The 20,840-nt window shown below is 41.6% G+C and overlaps 7 protein-coding genes across 7 annotated transcripts; 3 read left to right on the top strand and 4 right to left on the bottom strand.

The window, feature by feature from the left end:
* Positions 1-5,176: 5,176 nt before the first annotated feature.
* Positions 5,177-5,915, bottom strand: LOC117581998. The gene is made up of 2 exons (XM_034269494.1): positions 5,778-5,915; positions 5,177-5,708 (listed from the first exon to the last, which is right to left on the bottom strand). Exons 1-2 carry the CDS (start codon positions 5,796-5,798, stop codon positions 5,259-5,261), a joined length of 471 nt encoding a protein of 156 aa, XP_034125385.1. The 5' UTR covers positions 5,799-5,915; the 3' UTR covers positions 5,177-5,258.
* Positions 5,916-6,031: 116 nt separating this feature from the next.
* On the bottom strand, positions 6,032-7,019 carry LOC117581993 (E3 ubiquitin-protein ligase RFWD3-like). The gene has a single exon (XM_034269488.1). It carries the CDS (start codon positions 6,914-6,916, stop codon positions 6,119-6,121), a length of 798 nt encoding a protein of 265 aa, XP_034125379.1. The 5' UTR covers positions 6,917-7,019; the 3' UTR covers positions 6,032-6,118.
* A 472-nt stretch (positions 7,020-7,491) lies between these two features.
* Positions 7,492-10,475, top strand: LOC117582146. The gene is made up of 2 exons (XM_034269731.1): positions 7,492-7,867; positions 9,287-10,475. Exons 1-2 carry the CDS (start codon positions 7,722-7,724, stop codon positions 9,462-9,464), a joined length of 324 nt encoding a protein of 107 aa, XP_034125622.1. The 5' UTR covers positions 7,492-7,721; the 3' UTR covers positions 9,465-10,475.
* On the bottom strand, positions 7,932-9,376 carry LOC117582144 (early boundary activity protein 1). Its single transcript, XM_034269729.1, has 2 exons — positions 9,150-9,376; positions 7,932-9,091 (listed from the first exon to the last, which is right to left on the bottom strand). The coding sequence occupies exon 2, from the start codon at positions 9,089-9,091 to the stop codon at positions 8,006-8,008; it is 1,086 nt and encodes a 361-aa protein (XP_034125620.1). The 5' UTR covers positions 9,150-9,376; the 3' UTR covers positions 7,932-8,005.
* A 212-nt stretch (positions 10,476-10,687) lies between the features above and the next one.
* Positions 10,688-11,829, top strand: LOC117582145. The gene has a single exon (XM_034269730.1). It carries the CDS (start codon positions 10,735-10,737, stop codon positions 11,602-11,604), a length of 870 nt encoding a protein of 289 aa, XP_034125621.1. The 5' UTR covers positions 10,688-10,734; the 3' UTR covers positions 11,605-11,829.
* A 121-nt stretch (positions 11,830-11,950) lies between these two features.
* Positions 11,951-13,515, top strand: LOC117582143 (early boundary activity protein 3). Its single transcript, XM_034269728.1, has one exon. It carries the CDS (start codon positions 12,311-12,313, stop codon positions 13,445-13,447), a length of 1,137 nt encoding a protein of 378 aa, XP_034125619.1. The 5' UTR covers positions 11,951-12,310; the 3' UTR covers positions 13,448-13,515.
* A 531-nt stretch (positions 13,516-14,046) lies between these two features.
* LOC117582142 (protein ovarian tumor locus) lies at positions 14,047-15,884 on the bottom strand. Its single transcript, XM_034269727.1, has 2 exons — positions 15,791-15,884; positions 14,047-15,690 (listed from the first exon to the last, which is right to left on the bottom strand). Exon 2 carries the CDS (start codon positions 15,675-15,677, stop codon positions 14,115-14,117), a length of 1,563 nt encoding a protein of 520 aa, XP_034125618.1. The 5' UTR covers positions 15,678-15,690; positions 15,791-15,884; the 3' UTR covers positions 14,047-14,114.
* Positions 15,885-20,840: the final 4,956 nt, after the last annotated feature.

The raw sequence follows: 20,840 nt of genomic DNA, 5'->3' as shown, positions 1-20,840 counted from the left end.
TAGTCAAAATAACAATACATTCATACAAACATACTAGATATGTACATATGCGTGTATGTGTCCACTTCTATTCCCCTTTTATTGATTTGATTGCCAAACAAAATTTTGGAGACACATTTGGACTTATTGTTGTGCCCATTTTGCGCTTCATTTAACCCCGCTTCGTTCGGGCCCGGAAAGTGTTTAAATGCCGCTTCCTCTTTGCCTAGCTTCCTTTTCCTGTTTCATAAGTATCGTCTCTCCCCATACATTTGTACATATTTATATTTATTTTTCCCTTGACAAGTTGACATTTCATATGCAGGTTCTTATATTTGTAGAATATACATACTTTGTATACATGAATTGCGCGAATTTTATTGATTTTCAACTGTGTATTGACGCTCATAAAAATTGCTTTCTGATGCGTTCTTTTTGATAGCCAGAGGACATCTTATGTTATGTTCACCATGGGATAGAAAAACAACTATTTATCATAAAAAAATAAGTTTTAGTATATGCTATAGAGAGGTCCAAATAATTTTCAGTGTCGAAAAAGTTTAAGTTTTCATATTTTTCAGGTTATGATCCACTGTGCGAGAGATGATTGCTGTTTTCTGGTGTTTTGCCTTTTCAGACAAATTAAATGCATAAATAATGAATGCGTGAAAGCACGCAAGAATAATATTGATAAAGTCGCGCACCATTTTAGCGCATCACAACACATTCCATTTGAAGTGAGCTGCGTAATGTACCTACAAAGGTGGTCTTAGCACTTCAAATGTGAGCAATCGCACGTGGAGTATGCGGCGTGTGCGTAATTTTCGCATAATCATGCGGTGTCCCAGCTATTGAAAACACTCCCACACACAGGCCCATAAACCTGTCAGAGCAGCATTAAAAGTAATGCCACACACACACTCAGAGACAGTGCGAGAGAGAATGAGTTGTTTGAGCCCCTGTAACAGAGGCAGAAATGTATATAATAAATTTATGTTGTGGGGACCTCAAGCTCCGACCAAGGAACACCAATACAAATACAAAGAGACATTTTGGAATCTATAGAGAGTAGGAACTGGACGGAATATTTCACAGGTTCGTAACGCTTTAGTTTTTGTGCTGCTAAAGATCATACAAATTAAAATGATTGTCACAAAACTTTGTCTGCTGCTCGTGTAAAAGTTGTGTCATTATGTTGAGTAGCGTAGTCCTTAATGGGTCTCCATATGGAGGCATGTCTACCACCTTTATTGCACAACCTAAATATATATAGGTAGACATTCCCATTGAGCTTTAATTTAGAGCAACCGAGTAAATTGGGACATTTGATATACCCCTGGCATTGTTTGCGACCCAATTGCTCGGCCATAAATCGAAGGTCTACAAAGAAACTTCGAACCACTATTCTTTATTGGTCTTTGTTAAAGGTAAAAGAGCAGTTAGTTAAATGAGATCGTTCCATTTGTGGAACAGAAACTAAGCACAGAATTGACTTATATGATTCGCCAATAAAGAGATAGTTTGTCATATGAAGCACAATAAAGACCATTCTGGACCAACAAAGGAATGTCTTTGGCTGTTAGGTTTTGAATGATTTGAGTGCTGTAAGCGTGGCTCTGTAACGCTGAAGTTTGAGTGTACATTTTGAGTGAACATAAAACAGCTGCCGTTTGTTGTGCTCTTCGCAGTGGAAGGGTTTTTATTTAGCAGCAGAAACTTAAACATAGAGAATACCGTTTTAGAAGCATTAATAGATTAATAAACTTTCATTCTTCCGTTTGTTTTCAAGATATATCACTTATTTTTAACTGTTTTAACTAATTTCTTACGTAGTTATATTTTCTAATATTTATTATTATTATTTAATTGACAAATTCTTGTAATCTTTACAAGCCCTTGTGGGAGATTTACTCTAAATTTGCTTATCACAACTTTAAAGCAATTTCTGGTTTGCCAGTGTGTTCAACCAGCATCTTGTCCTGTTAAATAACAATTTAAAACAGTTTCCTTCGGCATTGAAATAAAATGCCGCAGCCCGTCCTCGATTTATGCTCCCATAGAATCAAGCTTTCCTTTTCCCCAGCCAGGACTCTGACTGCTGCAAGCCCTAAAATTTCCATTATAATCGAAACTTTTTATCGGCGTACTGCGCACTTGGCAAAAGTTTTGCATTTCGCACGCGCTCTAAATTACTCTACACAGAATGGTAAATCCTCCGGGAAGGGAAAATGTCCTGCGGCCACTTGACGCATTAGGGAAATAGGATTGCGACACACTTTTTCCCCATAAATACGAGCATAAAAAAGTCTGTAATTGAAACCAGCTGATAGACAGACCATCGTTTCCCATCAAGGGGAAATGCAAAGCTATGAATTCCCTTCTGTGATGATCTGATTTGGGTACCTGGCAGCTTACTTGCAAGCTAATTATGCTAATTATTATAACAATTAGCTGAACAACTTTTCGCTTTTGTTGATTCTGATATTCGCGCATTTAATATTCAGTAAGTCTGCTCAAAACTTTGCCACAATGTGCCTCACGCCGCCATTTAATAATGCAATATTATACGCTTTTAGTGGATTTTCTCTATTTCCATTAAGATTCGGTATGGTTAGTTTATCGTATCTGTTCCGTATAACATGGTTCTAAGCTGTTCGTTTTTTTAAACACCACTCCTAATAATTAGCTTGTTTTCTCAGGGTTCAAGATTGAAAATTAAGTTGAGTCTTAAATGGGTTTTTTGAGGGAACCCTGATGGGAGGATGCACCAGGAAAATAGGTGCCCAAAATATCATCGTGATTCTGCTTTCTGCTGGGTCTGATGCTCTGTCCCATAGAGTAAACACAATTCAATTAACTCTGAGCCCGTTGTTGAAGGCTTGGTTGGTTAGGTTTTTTGGGGCATTGTTGTGTCGAGGCCCGGCAGACGCTAAAACTGAAAACGACAAGCCGATGATGGCACATGGCCAAAGGCGTCCTGAACATTGTGGATCCGGGAGGTAGCCAGATGGCTGATGATGGTGGCTGCAACTACGGGTTGCATGCAACAGCCCGCCAGCTACAGCAAAGGATTTGCATTATTAAAATTTTCATTTGGCGGCCTCTGCGTCAAGTTTCTGTTCTAAAATGAGAATCCAGTTAATTGACCATTGAAAATACCAAAAGCCTTTCCTCTTCAAAGCAATGAAAGTATTCACCTGTAACGAAAATTCTCCAACTAATGGTAAGGGACTTTATGTGATAACCCTCATAAATTTCCTCTCCCCAAGGATCCCTGCTATACTCGTATTGTCAGGTTAATGATGATAATAACTGGTGTATGCTTAATGAGCTAAATGCTAAAAAAGTTATGCTAAACCGAGTAAAATAAGCGTCAACGTTGCGTTCCTTCATCCATCATCTACCATAAGTTTAGGCAAAGAAGCAGCTGAAGTGTAAATGTCATTGTCAGCCCGGTCCTGCTGGCAGCAAAGGGTAGACAAGCAGCCAAAGAGCAGATTATTCTCGGGCACGTTGTCGTACCCTGTTGTCATACGAGTATATACTCCTAGTATGGGTAATGTTCCCGACTTGTATAGAAAATAACTAGCTCAAAATACATCCAGGTCGAATGTTTATTGAAAATACGTATTTTCGTGGAGTAAGATTCTATAATGCGGAGATTGGACAACAATCCCAGGTTATACTATATACATATATGGATACAAAGAATATAGAATTCGACTCAGCTGTGCCTGTGCTGTTTTCGATTGCCTCTTTTACTGAGCGAGACAGCAGCCAAGCGTCAGGCAGCCAGAGGACACGATGCATGGCTGTGGTCGAGATGGAGACGCACGACTGCCGTTGACACTTTGCCAACGAGAAGAGTCGGGAAAAGAACGACAGCTCGAAGGGGTAAGAAACACAGCCGTGACTGTGGGAGCGGTGAAGTGTGACTTTGATTTTTGGTCAGGGTGAGGATGGGGCTGCGGCGGGAGCTCGGATCTGAGACTAAAGTGTGGTTGCAAGCATAGCGACCACGTGACTCACCTTGAAATAATGACTTCATTTTCCGCCGCATACATTTCCAGCAATGTCACGCTCCACTGTTGCCCTTTGTCTTGTATTCGAGCAAACATCTTTAAAGTTGGGACCACCAGCAAACAATATCACACTTGCTATTTTTGTGGTCTCAAAAATTGGTCGTTGTGAAATTCCATAAAATTTAATCCACTTTTTTTTTGTCGGCCCATCCCCAAGTGTGTAAGGGCAATTTACCGAGTGGTTAGTTTGTTGGATTGTGGGCGTAGAGGCCATGACCATTCAAGGGATATTTTATATAATGTTTCAATTTGCCATCACATAGATACAGATACGATTGTGTATGCGTTTGTGTGCGTATGATTGATATAGATTTTGCTTTGATGAACGCCCCAAGGAATTGGAATTCCTCCAGAGTTTATTTATTATACTCGTAGCTCGCTTTCTCATTCCAATTCGTGGAGACCCACTACGTTTCGCTTTAATGTTTGCGTGTAGCATTTTTATACAATTCTCGAGCAGCGAAATGGGAAAACAGAATTTACTCGTACACCGTTCTATGTTTTGCTGCTTTGGGTCGAAAGAGGCTTCCAAAAACTACACAACTCGTAAGCATGTGCATGATTATTGGAATCAAATAGATGAATGTACATATATTCAAATTGAGCTGCCGTTTTCTACTACACATATCATTTGCATATTAAAACGTAAGAAAAATGAAATAAAATATTTACATACTCAAGAAAAAGAGTCAAGTCTGACACGATTTGGTCAGAGCGACAACTGAAAATTGATTATTCCATTTATATCCCGATACAAGTTCCTTGTGTCGCTGGAATTACACATCAATTTCCTCTTCAGGGGTGCATGTGTGAAAAACAAACTGAAAAATTATCAAATTACATGTTGGATTGACTAGTTGATGGGGCAAATAAATAATGAATCTTGGCTTATAATCATGATAAAGTTTTAAAGTGTCAAAAAAGCAAAGATTGCAAAAGATTGTTTATAACATGTCGGTATACAAATTTTTTAAATTTACTGCATTATATTACAATTCTTATAACAACCAATATTTTTTTATTTAAATATTTGGACTCGTTTCTCGCACACGAAATACCAACCTAAACTACTATTAAATTGTTTTGGCTTGCACATATTTAAATACATAATTGCATTTGCTTGCTCAAGTTCTTTATTATAAAGTCGTTATTATTAACATTTTATATAAAAACCAGCAAAACGTGCTACTTAAGTAATCACGAGGGCGGGTGGCAAAGTATGTCACAATAACGCACTGGAGCCCTGCACTTAGGGCAAAGTACACATTTTTCAATGCAGGACTTCCCAAAAATGTGTCCACATGACAGCGAGGCTACACGATGAGGCCCAGTCGATTCCCAAGAACACAGACAAATAATACAAGTAATATCGTCAGCAGGATTATCGAGAAATGTCAAAAGCTCTTCCTTGGCGACTATGTGAGAACGTTCTTCATCGAAAAATTGATTGAGCATCAGCTGTTCGTCCTTCTTAAGCTCATCCAGTCTCTTCTGAAGATTCTGGAATGTAACTTGCGTTGAGTTGTCATGCATTTTCAGTTTGTTTAGCAAAGTCTCATGATTGCGTTTCTCCTTTTCCAACAGAGATTTCATTTCCTCAACTTCAGTTGTTGTGTCTTCCAATTCCTGGTCGTTGTTTTGCGGCTGCTGCAATGGTGGTGCCTCGGCCGGGTTTTCTTCAGATGCGTCAATATTAATTGCATTCAAATAATTTACATCAACATTGTTGCCCGCCATGTCGTTAACTAGATTCCAATGACGAATTAAATGTTAGCATTAATATAAGCAGGACAAATAATATTTATTTCGCAGCAGACAGCTGACAATTTTAGTTAGGGAGCTGTCAGACCAGCACACAAAGTATGAACTTAAAAATACCGAACTACTAGATACCTTGCGGATGTATGTATATTTCTATGAATGGTATTTATGTATATAGTTGGTTTTGAAGTAAATTCAAGTGTTCTCCAGCTTATTTGCTATAAGAATTTTTTTTTGTGGGTTTTGTGGGTACTGATTGACTAAAAGGCCATAAAGTAGTGTGCACGCCATAAAAGCTAACCAACTGGCAGGATGTTGCGAGCATAAATGATTCGCATGTCCGTTTCAGTAAATGCCAATCCGCATTTTGGGCATTCGTGGAGCACCTCAATGCATCTTTTTCCAAATAAATGTCCACAGCACAGCGAAACCAGACGATGTTCGCCAGCAGATGTCCAGTGAGAACGGCAAATGGAGCACGTAATATTGGTATTAAGGTCACGGATTCTATTGCGCAGACTGTCCATTTCCTGTGTGTGTGCAATATTCTTATTTCGAAGCTCAATGTAGAAATGGGCATTTGACACCTCAAGATCCGCTATTTCCTGTCCTATCTCCTGAATGATTAATTTAGTGGACTTCTCCTGCTCTTCCAGAGTATCTTCTAAAATCGAATTTTTTGAAAACAGCATTTCCAATTCTTTCAAAATTGAATTAACTTCTGTAGAACCACTTGGACGATGAGTCTCGTTATTTTTCTTCATAATTTCTGCATTTAACTCTGCAATTTGATCTAGCATCGTCTTACGGCTGTTTTCGAGATCGCTGATTTTCTGTTGAAGAATCTGAATGCTTGGCGGCGATGATTTGTCTACCATTTTGGGGTCACCCTCGGTACTTTTTTCCTGTTGCAAGTCAAGTTTAAGTATTTTATCAGGTTGGATTTGCTGATTTGCCGTATCGTCGGTTGTCATCTCCTCGCAGCGTCTTTTCTTTGCAAGCCCGTTTACCAGCTGCTGCTGCAAACCCGTCTGGGTTTCTTCACAAGTGTTGATTGCATTCAAATCATTTACATCAACATTGGTGCCCGCCATGTCGTCAACTAGATTCCGATGACGAATTTGCTTTTTTTTTTTAATGCGAGAAAATATGAAATCGAAACAAATTATCTTATTTCACAGCAGACAGCTGACAAGTTTAGTTAAGGTGCTGCCAGACCAGCTAACAAAATATGAACTGAAAAATGCCAAAAGGCGACCTACTAGATACGCCTTGTGGATTTATTAAGTTTCTGTCTCAATGGGTTTCAAGTAGTTTTACAGAAAAGTTAATCAGCTAATCAAGATGTTGTTCAACAGCTGATTTAATCCTTTTTCTGTTGAAGCTTCCGATGATTAAAACTTTCAACGATATGTGCCATCTTTCCTAATCCAACTTTGAAGTTTTGCCACATCTGCAACCAAAATGAACTCTTGAACTGTTCATGATCGAACGAAACAAAAGAGAACTAGTCACTGTACAGAACAGAAGTTGTTCCTATTCGCTAAAATAAAATGTTCTGAATGTTCGAAATAAAACGATGTTTACAAATATCGCAAAATATACTACATTTATGATTACAACAAAAATTTTTTTTTCTGTCATGTTAATTTTTAATTTATAATTATTCTCCTGAACACGATGAAGTGCAAAACTAACTTGCAGTTGGCAAAAGCTGGTTGGTAGACCGCGGGCTGTTTGCTTTCAATCTGTCTTTGAAATATAAATTTCATGTTGTAGAGCGCATTTGATTTTAATTCCAAATTATATTGTTCAAAAATGAGTCGATCCAAGGGACAACTGTCTATTTGTCTTGAAGCTCAATGACAGAAACACAAAGTTCTTTATGATAATTTTATAATGCTCCTGACCGGGTACGACCACGATCCAGTCGCCAACTTCTGTCTCAACTCACATTCCGTTTTTCCGAAGGCGCAGCCAAATGCCCAGGAAACCGGACAGCCGCCATCCATTGGCAAGCGAATCAGAAAACAACAAAGTCTTGGGTAAGTTATATGGAATTCGAATAGTTTATTTGAATATCGATGCACTGGCTACTTGGGCGTGTGTCCCCATACATTTGTGTGGCTAGGCCTGGGCTACACTTACGGCTATACTTAGGTACTACTGACATATGCGCATAACTACTTGGACTTGCGCTGTCGCCGCTGGCTGCGAGAGCGAAGCATCTTGTTCTCGTCGGCGCACTTCGTGGTGATCGCTGTGCGAACCTCACGCGGTGTCATTTCCAGAGTATTGGTCATTAGATAGACAAGGTCCGCCACCTTGAGGGGATCCAGTTGCTGCTTGCTGGGACGAGCACAGTCCCTGAAGGCCGGTGACGGTTTGCCGGACAGCGTGTGGTGGGCGAGAGTGTCGCGGTCAAAGATTTCGCAGAGCAACTTTCGGGTTATGGAGGGACCAGTCATGTCCCAGTTGAGAGCACTCAGCCTGCTACGCAACACTTGAGTGCCATTTGGACCAATCACTACCATCGGCGAGTTTGGTTCCTGATCGAACTCAAAGTCGGGACACGGACGCTTCGCATTTGGGGTGGACGTTACGGGTTTCGTGATGCGTTTGCGCTTTCTGCTGTTCTCTCTATCGGGCACGTAGTCTTCATCGTCGTCATCGATTCCCAAATCCTCGTCATTGGTCCTAGGTGTAGAGGTGTTGTGCTCCTCAGTCCCATCACGGAACATCTCAAAGTGCGACGTACGTTGCGCATCATCCCGGTCCATAGCCTGCACCTTCTCAATCTCGATGGTGAGCAGGTCCAGGGCCTTGCGCTTGTTCCGCTCCCATTGCTGCAGCAACTTGAGTTTCATCTCATTCACCGCCTTTATGGTGCTCTTCATCAAAGTCTCCTGGTCTGCATCATACGAGGCTGCCTCCCCGTCGATGACCAAGTCGTTATCGAAGTTGTCCTCCTCATCCTGTTTGGTTCTTAGCAGGCGCTCGGCAGCCAGGGTCAGGGTAGCCAATGTGCTCAGTTTTCCAGAATCGGTCATCTCGATATCGTGCATGGTGTGGTCCACAAAAGTATCGGTCTCGGCATCTTTCAGGCGGCGTGCTTTTCCGTCGTCGCTCTCCTCCTCGGTGAAGGAGTCGTCCGTGCGGAGACGAGCGATAATGTCCTCGACTCTTTTCTGTTCCACCGACAGACGCACCGACAATGGGTCATAGGGCAGCAGGGTGATGGCAAATTCCAGTCGTTGGCGTCGGGTCATCTAAAATAGAAAGATTTGTTAGCTGAGTTATCCTTCGGGCACGACCTATATCACTTACTCTGTACTGTTTGGCTGCCAATTGTGAACTGTCTTCTAGCTAATAAGTGACTCCTTTATATATCAGTCCAAGCTCACCCTTCGCCTTGACAGGTAGATCTAAAAGGTTAATAACTTGACATTTGCTTTCTCTTGCAGATGGCGAGGGATCCGACTTACGGACCCGCAACTCTCATTTTATTCGCCTACCTGCCGGTGGATCGGATTGCAGCTGCACCACCAGTACAGGTGGTCCAGAGGACAAGAAGCAGCCCTGCAACCCAACCAAAACCATTGCCATCCAAACGATTTCCAAACAGCTTGCTGCACCGAGTGAAGATGATACAGAGGACAACATGCGTTCTACTGTGGCTACCCAGAACACCATCTCTCAAACCCAGCCGATCCTCAAGTATTTCGCAACTTGCCCTTGTGGCTGCGCATTGAGCGAGGATGCCAACGATAAGCCGCAGCCTGACAATTTGTTCTCGAATATAAGCCGACCCAATGCTATGCAGGAAGCCATCATTCAAACGCAGCCAACCCCAAACAAGTTTGCAGAATTTCCATGCTGCTGCACATCGAGCATAGAAGGTTCAATCCTTACAGCATCCCCACCACCCCCCAATCTTCAGATTGATGAAGCAATACAGTGCGATGAAGTGATGGCTGATCAGAATTCACAGTCGAAGTCAAATACCGATGTTAAGTCCGAAAACGTAGAAAGTGTTAAAAAAAGCCCCAAAGACTCATCCACACCAACTAACATGGGAAAGCCAAACGCTTCTATTAACCAAACTGAAACCGTTACACCACGCGAGAGCGAGACTCCAAAAGATGTTGCCGTGAAGCCCATGAAAAAAGAGACTCTTGAAGAAACTGATCATCGAAAGATACAAAAAAGTCCTAGAAAACGTTTTTGGAAGCGTCCAACTATTGTGGTTCGTTCGAGTATTGAGTTGGCCAAAAATCAAAACAAGCAGGAGAACAAAGACCAAGCAGAGAACACTATCATGTCTAGAGACTCACTGGAGATATTCCACAAAGCGACACAATACGAAAACTCATCCTCACTTCTGCAGCAGGAAAACATTGATCTACATATTTCCATAGACGACAGTGACCAGACAGGTCAAACAGCGAGTCCTAGCCAAAAATTCCACAAAGAGACACAGTATGAAGATTCATCAGAATCAATCAGAAAGATTGAGCAAAATGTAGAGAAATGTGCCAAATGCGATCGCTTTCCTGAATTACTTCAAAAGATATCCGACATGGAGCAGAAGTTGAACCAACAGGAATGTTCCCTTAGACAACTGAAATGCTCCTTGAGATCATTGAAAGGTCAGGAAAGGAAACCAAATGATTGTGAAAATTCATACACGTCCAATACTGATCAATCTACACAATGGGAACATGAGAAAAATGAGAGTGCTATCCATAGCTCCGGCCAAAAATCCATTTGCACAGAGCCCCGACAGAATTTGAATGAGGAGGCGTGCGAGTCCCTGATAGAGCAATTTATGCATATTTTCATAAAACCCAAGTGCGAAGAGATATTGGAGCCTCCAAGCCACAACAAAGATTGCCCTTGTTCGCTGCAAGAAATGCACAAGAGAAACGCTGGAGACACCCCAGCAACATCGACAATCTCTCAAGAGGGAAACAAATTCGAAACTCGTGCCAGCTCCACTCAGTCAGATGACAGTCAAGGGTCACAAGGGTTGATGGACGAATCCCAAAGCATTGAGTCAACTCAAACTTTAGGACAACATTCCCAGGAAAGTAGTGGGTCAAGCTTGTGCCAGTTCTGTAGAGATAGAGATCTTCCCTTGCTAGACCATGTGGTCACCGAGGCATTTGATCTAATTGGCAGTCGACCCCTTGATCGAATTGTAATGACTGTACTTCTACGGGAGGACAATCTTTACCATGTGAACATCCGCGAGCTGGGCACCGGCTTTGTTGTAGGCTGCTTGCTAGCAAACGATGCGGCTATCGAGGAAGCCATCAGTCTGGGCCTGTTTGAGCAAATCCTTACATTTTGTGTGACAGATGTGCGTAGCACGATTAAGCCCAAGGATGGGCCTTTTGCCATACACTTTGAGCTCATAGAAAAACGCGAAAACGGCGGCGGCTTTAATAAGGAGACAGCCGAAACTAAGAAAGTCCAGAAATTTGCCACTCAAGTGCTGGGTCTGAATATTGGATATGTTAGTCTTCTTTTCTCTCTAACTAATGCTATCAAAATGGACAAGCAAGCGTCTGATTGCAACTTTAGGCCGCCTTCTGGTTTCCCAGCTCAAGTGAACAGAGACCCAGGAGAGTTGTTCAGTTCTAGATTGATATTAATTGACAATGTAGAGAATTATTCAACTCGTAGTTGCACAGACTCAGAAGGAAGAGATAATTTAGGCTCGTCATCTAGTCTGTTCCTGCGCATTGTGACTGGTAGGGCGGATCGTGAAGAACATTAAATTGGAAAATTATATCGGACCAACTTTCGATGGAATAGGAAGGCTGTTGCACAATAAGTAAAGTAAATAACTAAACATATCGTTATAGTCGCAACATTTTCGTGTTCTATTGCCAATGCAATAATGCATTTACAAATGCTCTCCAGTGAGTTAGTAATTACCAGGACAACTGTGCCGGGATCCATCGAAATATGCCCTGAAAAAAATATGATATTGTTAAACTTATGGAGGTGATGTTGGGTTGGGTGTACTTACCATCAGCCTTGTGGACTGGGTTTTTCCATACAATTACCTACTGACCACCTGCAGACACTTATACAATTGCAATTGGGTGATTTAATAGCTTGGCTGGGTCATACAGTGTCAAGGATGGGTTGAACCTCGGCTCTGCTCTGGTATATGTGCATACATAATTCAGTAAGGCCACTTTATTGCCGTACATCTGCGCTTGTTGGGTTAATCCGTGCAATAAGGCGCAGGTACTACACAATTGGAAAAGTCCCAACGAGGAACAGCTCGTGCAAATCCTGGGTCTACGAGTGAGATCTCTAAAAGGGACGAACGATCAATTCAGGTAATAGCGACTGCTCTATACCTCTCTGGCATATAAAAGAGAGCGCTGTGGTGAAGAAATCATCAGTTTGCAATAAGCAAAGCCAACGACAACACTAAAATATCAACTATTAAAAGTGGACCGTGGAACATCATGAGCAACATTAGCAACGACAGTGGACTGGATGACTCTGCCATCGGAGGAGCTGTCGCACATCCCAATGGCCCGGCAGCGACTCGTCTCTCCTGGTTTCTGGCCGAAGTGGATGAGGGATCGATGAAGAACGGAGAGCCAAATGGCCAGCCACAACTGTGTGTACTCCACTCCATGGAGCTGTTGGAGTCGGATGTCTCTGAAAAGTACATGACCCGCTTCGTGGAGTTCCGGGTCAACGGCATGGTGCTGGAGGCCAAACTCATCCTCGCCGCCGATGAGCGGCGGCTGGTGGATGCGGCCTTGGCATCGATGAGCAAGGAGCAGCGGGAGGAGTCCAGTGCCAGGCAGCTCCTCGTGCAGTACACAGAGAACGAAGAGGCTGGCGATCGACTGGTCCAGAAGTTGGTGTCCCCTAGCAACGTGGTCTGGCTAAGTACAAAGCCAGAGCTAAAGTGCAATCCGCTGGTCAGTCTCGGTCCCGGATGTATTGCTCATGTACTATATTCCTATGATCAGCGGGACTACATGGAGAAGGTGCTACTTCACCTGAAGGCTCGCTGCTTTGATCATGCCTTCGATGAGCAGCTGGACCTGCCGGTAGCCATGGACGATGATACGTGGCTATTGGTGCAGTATAGTCCCGAGCCGGAGACCGTGGTCTACCAGGTCATACAATTCAGCCAGACAGTGTGGCGGCAGGAGAACCTCTTTAAAGACGTCATTGCGTATGTCCAATTGCCGGGCAGCGAACTGGTCCTGCAGGCCGTCGTTATTAGCTATGGCCAGGATCAAAGGGTGCAGCTGGCCAAGTACGAGGAGCTGCGGTGCTTTGCCATGGATCTGGACTTCCCGCTGCCCGAAGAACTCGATCAACAACTCGAGCAGGGCAGTGGCACCGCCGCATTGTTCTCCGGCACTAGCATTTACCAAAGAGCCGAGGATCGGGACGCTACTGGAGAGCACAAGCAGTTGAGGCGCAGTCTGGAGCAGATGGGCGAGAAGGCCCAAAGCGAGGCACAAATGATAATCGATGCCTTCGAAATGGTCGACAACATCAACAAGAATCTGCAGTGCCGCTTGGCTGGCGATGTCCGACTGGAGATGGCAGCCACATCTGGAGACGAACTTCATTAGTCAGAATACTTTAGATCGCTCTTCCCCACACCTTCTCATTTAAGTCATTACACAAAGTTTAAAACTGGAGATGTAATCTTTTAAAGTATTTTAATATACACAAAAGGTGAAAAAAAAACTATTATTATTATTAATTTGAAACTTTGTGTTCTTCAACATGAACATTCAACTTCTCTACTTCTTAATGAAGTAGAAAAAAAACAAACTATGCTAATAAACTAAAGGTACATCAAAGCTTAATTTAAGACTAGTTTCAATACATGAAAAAATATTTGAATTTAAAAGGTGAGAAAAATTATTTTAAAACGAATATATGAACTACGGCTATGCTTAGAAAATATCGTCAAAGGAGATATACCAAAATGGAATAAGTTACAATATTCTAATAAAAATCTAATATAACTGAATCAAATGCATTTAAACATTTGTCAAAATGAATTCAGCTCAACTGCTACCAGAACAAAAACAAAGTTACATACAAGAACTATTTCTGGTTTTGATACGTCTTACAACCGGAACCAATCTCATGGCCTTAAATTCTAAGATTGAAAAAATCGTTAGTAACTTAAAATTTATAAACACATTCTTAAGTTTAGTAAATGCTGAAAGGAATGAGGAAAACAGTGTGTTAGGCATAGAAATGTTTATAAAGGGATAAATGTACTCCTTACGTCCTTTCAGCCGAAAGGTTGGCAGTGTCAGTGATGTCCTCGATGACCAAGGGTGATCGAGCCTCCGACCATGAAGGGTACTGGTTCCTTTCTTGTGGACATGGCAAGAAAAATGGACACGAAAATGAATACATCGTTATTGGATGCATTATTATAAGCGGTGGTGACGGTGAACTTGGTAGCAAATATCTGTGCTCATATGGGCTCATAGCAGGTGGTGCGAAATGTGGGGGAGGGCCTGTTAGGTAGACAACATATCCTTGCTGCGACACTGCTGGATCCAAGCCAAAGTTTTGCGATTGGAGTTGGGGCACATGGTTACCTGCGAGACGGTGATTGTTTTGGTCAAGGGCTGCGCTTAGAATTGTCTCAAACTTCCAACTGGTATTGCTACCACTCAAAATTATGTTACAGCATTGTAGTTTCATTCGTTGGAAATACCCAAGCTTCCAGGGATGGAATTCACTAGGTGGCAGCGGATGCACTGTGTTTGAAGGTACCAACAACTCTGTGCCCGTTCCCTCAAGATGAATAGAGAATATTCGTGTCTTCCTGTCTATTTTCTGTATATAGCACTTCTTCATATGCCCCGGCCTTTTTCCAAGCTCCACTTGACAATGGGCGCCAACACAAAAATCGTAGTCGCCGGCATATAAATTAAACCTAATCGCTTCTTTTTTCATCAGAATGTAAGATCTGAGTTCAACATTTCGATATACATCTGGGGATAGGGACTTGGCAACAGAATACGAAAATGGCGCGATACATTCATCCAAATTTTTGAGCGTGCACGACAATGGAATTCGTCCGAATTTCTTTACGTACTCTTGCCTACGATCTCGGTTGTGGAAATCGCATAGGTGCTTATCGTTCAATAGGCACTTTGTGAGCTCTGGTGTGGACAGGTCGAAGTTGCGTCCATTTCTGCAGAAGAGGCGGAGAACTGTGCCGTTTCGACTGAGTTGCAGCGTGGTGCTATTGTCGAATGTGTCCGGATTCAGCATCTTCTCAACTGCCAGGCTTACATCCGGTAGCTCGAAACACATCTGGTAAAGCATCTTATATGTGATGGCTTGGCAAACGGCTGCCTCCTCAATGCTTTTCATCGAGTAGACAGCATCGAAAAGGCCAAACTTGTCGAAGAAAACACTAAAATTATCCTTGTAATTATCACTAAATATAACTGGCGTGCCCAGTTTCATTGGCTCGTACACAATCGCATTCCGACCGTACATAAGGCACAGGGCCCGTAGTTCTATCATCGTCCCTTTAGTGTTCGGCTTCTCTAATTTCAACAGATAATCGTTGAAATTGGTCTTTATGTTTCTCCTGAATAGGCGGCTCTTGTCCATCATAAAGCGTACACAGTCCATTCGCACCTCGTAGTGAAGATTTTGTGTGTCATACATCAGCTCGGCGACGACCCGGAATAGGCTACTACACCCTGATTTAATCATAATCTTGCGATACAAATTTTGATCCGCCAAATATTGATCAATCGGATCGTTGCGCCCAATTGTCTTGCCGGGGCCTTGATGTGTGCTAAAGTTTGACGCCATGGCTGGATTAGTGCTGCATTGGAATGTACAAGAAAAAGGTTTGCTACACACGATACACTTACTCATTCTAGCAGGAATTTTGATGAACAAATTGTATTATACAATTAACTTACCAAGAACTAAGGGAAACTAGTACCTCTTGTCGCAAATTGCAAATCAGAAAAACGTGTATAAATATGTGGTTAAATGTGATAGTGCGCAGCAGAAGAAAAGTACAAAAATGTGCTGTAAAGCGCAAAGACTATCGATTATCCATTACGGCAACGCTGAGAATGCCGAGTGCGTTCCTGGTCTGGTCGTACTTCGAATCACGCCGATAGTTGGCGTTGGATATATACAGATTGTATATATTTTTTATAGCCTGCCTAGCGATGGGACAAAATTAGTGTTAGAAACAATCGATAATGGATAATCGAGAGTATAAATCAATTCGTGAATTACTCTTCACAACTGATTTCCAATAGAATATTTTTTATATTGCCAATAACACAATACAGATTTCCATATTATTTAAAAGACTTAAACAATTATTAAATTTAATTTACTTAATCGAGTGCCACTCGATTACCGTACCGAAAAATATATCGTATACCTTCTCTAATTTAGCTTGTCGGTAAGGAAGAAAAAAAAAAAAGAAAAAAACAAAAAGGTCTGAGCATACCGATTCAAAGGCCATGTCTGAAGATGAAATGAAGTCCAACAATGAAAATAATTCCACCGACGGACCATTGAAGGAACCAGAAATAAGTGACGAATCTGATAATGAACCAATTGCCAAACCAAATGTAAAAAAAGGTGCTGCCAAACGTAAGGGGAAAACTCTTGAACCAATTGCCAAACGTAAGAAGAGCTGCATTTGCGCACGTGCCAGCCATCAAATTAAATGCCTGAAGTGTAAAAAATGTTTTGTGGGTCGCATATTTGAAAAGTGCCCCGTGCACACAAAGACTGAGAAATTAATGGACGCTGAATTCTGCTTTTATTGCGGCCAATATGCCCTAATAAAGCTCAGCGAAGAAGCAGATTATTCGGGCTCGGACTGCGATGAAGAGTTTGATGACATGGATACAACGAGCGATGAGTTTGACTCCGAGAACGATGAGACGGACTCTGAGAGCGATAGGACACACGTGGACATCCCTTCTTCAGACTCTGATGGGGATGACTAGTCCTGAAAACTATCACAGGAAAACTGTATACACATGCGCAACTTTCCGAAAGACAACAAAAATAGCAACGAATAGCAGTAACAGGATCAGTAACCAGCAACAACACCTAAATTGGACCCAACGACGGAATTATAACTTTCATACCATAGAAATTTTCAACTAATTAAAAGCGCACTCTTCTCTTTGTTATTGAAACCATAAAATGCACATGTTCAAGCTCTTAAGCCAATAAATATGTAAAGTAACGTCATTAATTATATTCAACTTACAAACAAAAAGCGGTCTATAGCAGTGTAGTGAAATATGTTCAAACTTTCGGTGGCGTCCTGTGTCTTGCGCATGATGTTATAGGAAGCTGGTCAGCTATCGCACTGCATGAATGGTCTCCTCCGCTTTTTGAAGCTCTGGAGTCTGTGGTAAGTATTTGGTATGTACATATGTATGTGAGTACCTACATTTGTAAGTTTGTTTTTGGTTGGCCTTCATTTATGCAGCTGTGAAATCCAAACTTCCTTGATACTTTCCCAACTCAATAATTATTTGGCAAAACAGAAATAATCAAGTAAATTATATCTGCATAAATCCATTTCAGAGCGTGTCGCAATCAACTTTCCGCCACGCTGTTGACTGCCAGAGCTCGAGGTAAACCATTAACTAAGCGCTTTTCAATTATTTAGCAATCAGAGCATCATTCATTGGATTAATCCCACTAACCCAATCACTTCATCATACCACCACAATCGTATGCCGACTCCGACAGCTTAATCATGAGACATACGAATAATAGACACCCCTTGGAAGATTTAGGCATATCTTCGGATTTCGTTTTGTGGCCAGCGATTTTCAGACGATTCGTCGGCCTATGGGGATATTGACTTGGCTGATTATTTTTATTTGCTTGGGAAATGCCTCCACCGAGACATAAAACTATGCCGCTCCCAAAGACATGTATAAACATTTATACACGATTAAGTGTGCTGTTTATTTTTATGTTTGGTTTAGCGCTTCCGCTGCCGCTGTCGAACATTCCGATGCCCGTCAGATATGGCGTATACGCTTCATTTAATGGACCAGAATGAGATACACAGCCAGCCACCTAGTAGACAGCTCCGAGAGGAAGGCGGAAAAAGCAAAAAACGAAATTGGAAATCGACTCGGAAATCGGAATCGAAGGGAGGAGTCAACGTTGTGTGCCAAATTAAAGTGCGGCCAAAATGTGCTGCCCTGAGGTTTGTGTGTGGACTCTTCAAATTCAATAAAATATTGGTTTGTTCAGGGACACATAAATCAATGAAAAACTAATCAAAAAATCAAAAGAAAAACACTGGGGGATTTGCTGTTCAAATGGAAATGGAATACAAATGAATTGAATTGGCTGTGTGTGTACAGGACGTGTGCAAACTATTTTATAAAGTGCAATATGGTAGGCGTAACAAAAACAAATTAAACGTGAGCCAAAATTAGAGCTGTTTTGTTCTTAAATCCATTTAAAATGCAAATCAATTATGCTAAAAGCGCAATGCACCCGGTTTATTTATACATATTTTTCCATTTCCATTCCGTTCCCCATTTTAAAATTTCAATTTATGCAAATGCACCAGAATCAGCAGGATATCGAGATTCGGGGGAGCCAGCCAACCCGCAAGCTTAAATGCTCATTAGTGTGCTGTAACCCCAAAAAAAAAAGCAGGGTGTGTTCCATAGATGACGCTACCCTGTGTACTTTACGCGTATAGGATATATACAAAATATATGTCCTAGCTGGAGTCGAAGAAGGAGGAGGCTAAGCCCCAAACTGAGGACTGGGGAGCGCACTCGAGCGGATTTCATGTCGCCTGCATTCACATTTACCATCTCGGGTCTACAGTTTTCACTCTCTCTCTTTCTCTCTTTGTGGAAATTCCCCTAAGTTTATGCCGCTTGCCGCAATCCGGTCGACTTTTAAAATGCAAAGCACTTCAAGTCGGGGGCTTTAGGTTGCCGAATTGCATGCAATTAATTTGAACTTACGACCAACTTACAGGGGCGGCCCAGACAGAAGCCATTTGGTGTTTGGGAAATGGAAAATACCAACAGAACAATTTTACTGTTGTATTGTTGTGCAAATTGATCCCATTTTAATGATGCATTTCGGGTGGCAAAACTAATTATTCGGTTGAAAATGCTGGTGCTATTGTAACGTTTTTATCATACAATCATACACACATAAGTCGTGCATCAAGGTTTTGGTTATATAAATGTAGCTTCTTTGGTTTCGCTTTGGTTTAAGCCGCCAGAAAATTTGTTTTTGATTTCAATGATTTCCACACAATTAAATTTAAATATTGTAATAGGTCCTTGGTTGAATTATTACACGTATGCCACGCAGAACGTTTTCAAAGCGGAACTTTTAATGGAATACATTTTGCGACAACTTAAACTAATTATAAAGTTGTATTATTCCCTTAGAAAGTACGAAGTGCATGTGAATGTGATGTATGTGTGTGGGAAAACCGCAAAGGTTGTGAGTTTTTTTTTCCAGCTACTTATACATATAATTTCTTTTGAATGTTTTGCGACGGGTGCTGTGAAAACATCCAACAATTGGTCGTGCCACAGCAGGAGGCAGACAACCGAGCGAAGGAGACGATTTGTTGTGGCTGTGAGGCTAATTTTGAGCTTGTTGCTGCTGCTGCTGCTGCTACTGCAGCAGCGTAAATCCCGCTTGTACTATAACTTTTGGTCTTACGTATATGCTAAAAATTGTCGGCACACAGACTGTGGCCACACGATAAAGCGGACAGCAAACAAGCAGCCAGACATTAGCCACACAGAAGCTGCCAGTGGTCTTAGTTACTCTTGGCCTGGGAATTGTAAAAATAACCACAGGGAAAATACAGAAAAGAAAAACCAGCCTCAAGGCCGTAGCTGCAAATACTCTGCCCTTGCTGGTTCATCGTTCCTATTCATATGTAATATGATTATCCGTATTAAACGTATTCTAAACATGGCTAACAGCAAGGGCAATCTGAGTTCACTTTTTTTTTTGCTGATCAACCAATTATATTCATTTGAGGGTCGAAAACGTGCAAGCCTTAGCTTAGAGTTATGCAGTCGAAAGGGTATGAAAACCATGTAAATATTATCTTCTGAGCTGCAATTGAAAGTACAAGCAATCTTCAGACTTGTCAAACCTCCAGTTATACCCCAGTCTTTAAGGCAATGGCTACATTATTTTTCTTTATGCTAAATTTAGAGAAAACGTTTAGTAAAGCAAACATAATACATAATTTAATGTACTTAATATTCAAAAAGCATAACTATAAAACAAGTGACATTTATTAATGTTTAAGTTGGTTGTCTGGGAGGACATTGAAAAATCGGGTCCTAATCGTTAACCCCCAGAAACCCACATAAATTTGATTGAGTTCAACTTTTCACCAGATACCCATGTGTATCCGGGTATCAAAGATTCTCAACTTTTGTGTACTTAAACGTTCATTTGTATTTTCTATAATTCGCTTGAGCCTTGTTAAGGCTCCTTGTGGAAGGCGTGTGCATATGTGTGACTGTGTGGTTGTGTGCCACCTCATCATCAACTCATCCTACCACATCGACATCATGCAACCACTTGAGTCTGGTGTTGCTGCTGGTGTTTGTATTTGCCATGCCATTTGCTGGAGAAATTTTTCTTGATTGCCTTGCCTTTAGCATTTGCTTGTTTTTCGCTTATGCGTCGTCATCTTTCTTTTGGACCTGTTTCCTTTTCCCCATTTTCGTCAGATTCCTTTTTTTTTCCCCACTCAACCATTTCCATTCGCATACCCATACTCATCTATAGCCTTTGCTCTGGCCTTGTCTGACAGTGATTTTGACATTTCACGCGCATTAGTTTGTTATGCTTTTCTGCGGGAAAACAGGGGAAAGGTCAAAATTTCCCTTTTTGCATTTATATATGTATGATAAGTACATTTGTATGTATGTATTTATATGTGTAATGCATGTATTCATAGAA

This window comes from Drosophila guanche, unplaced genomic scaffold, assembly GCF_900245975.1.
Source record: "Drosophila guanche unplaced genomic scaffold, DGUA_6, whole genome shotgun sequence".
Taxonomy (NCBI): domain Eukaryota; kingdom Metazoa; phylum Arthropoda; class Insecta; order Diptera; family Drosophilidae; genus Drosophila; species Drosophila guanche.
This window is presented reverse-complemented; position numbering and strand designations above follow the sequence as displayed.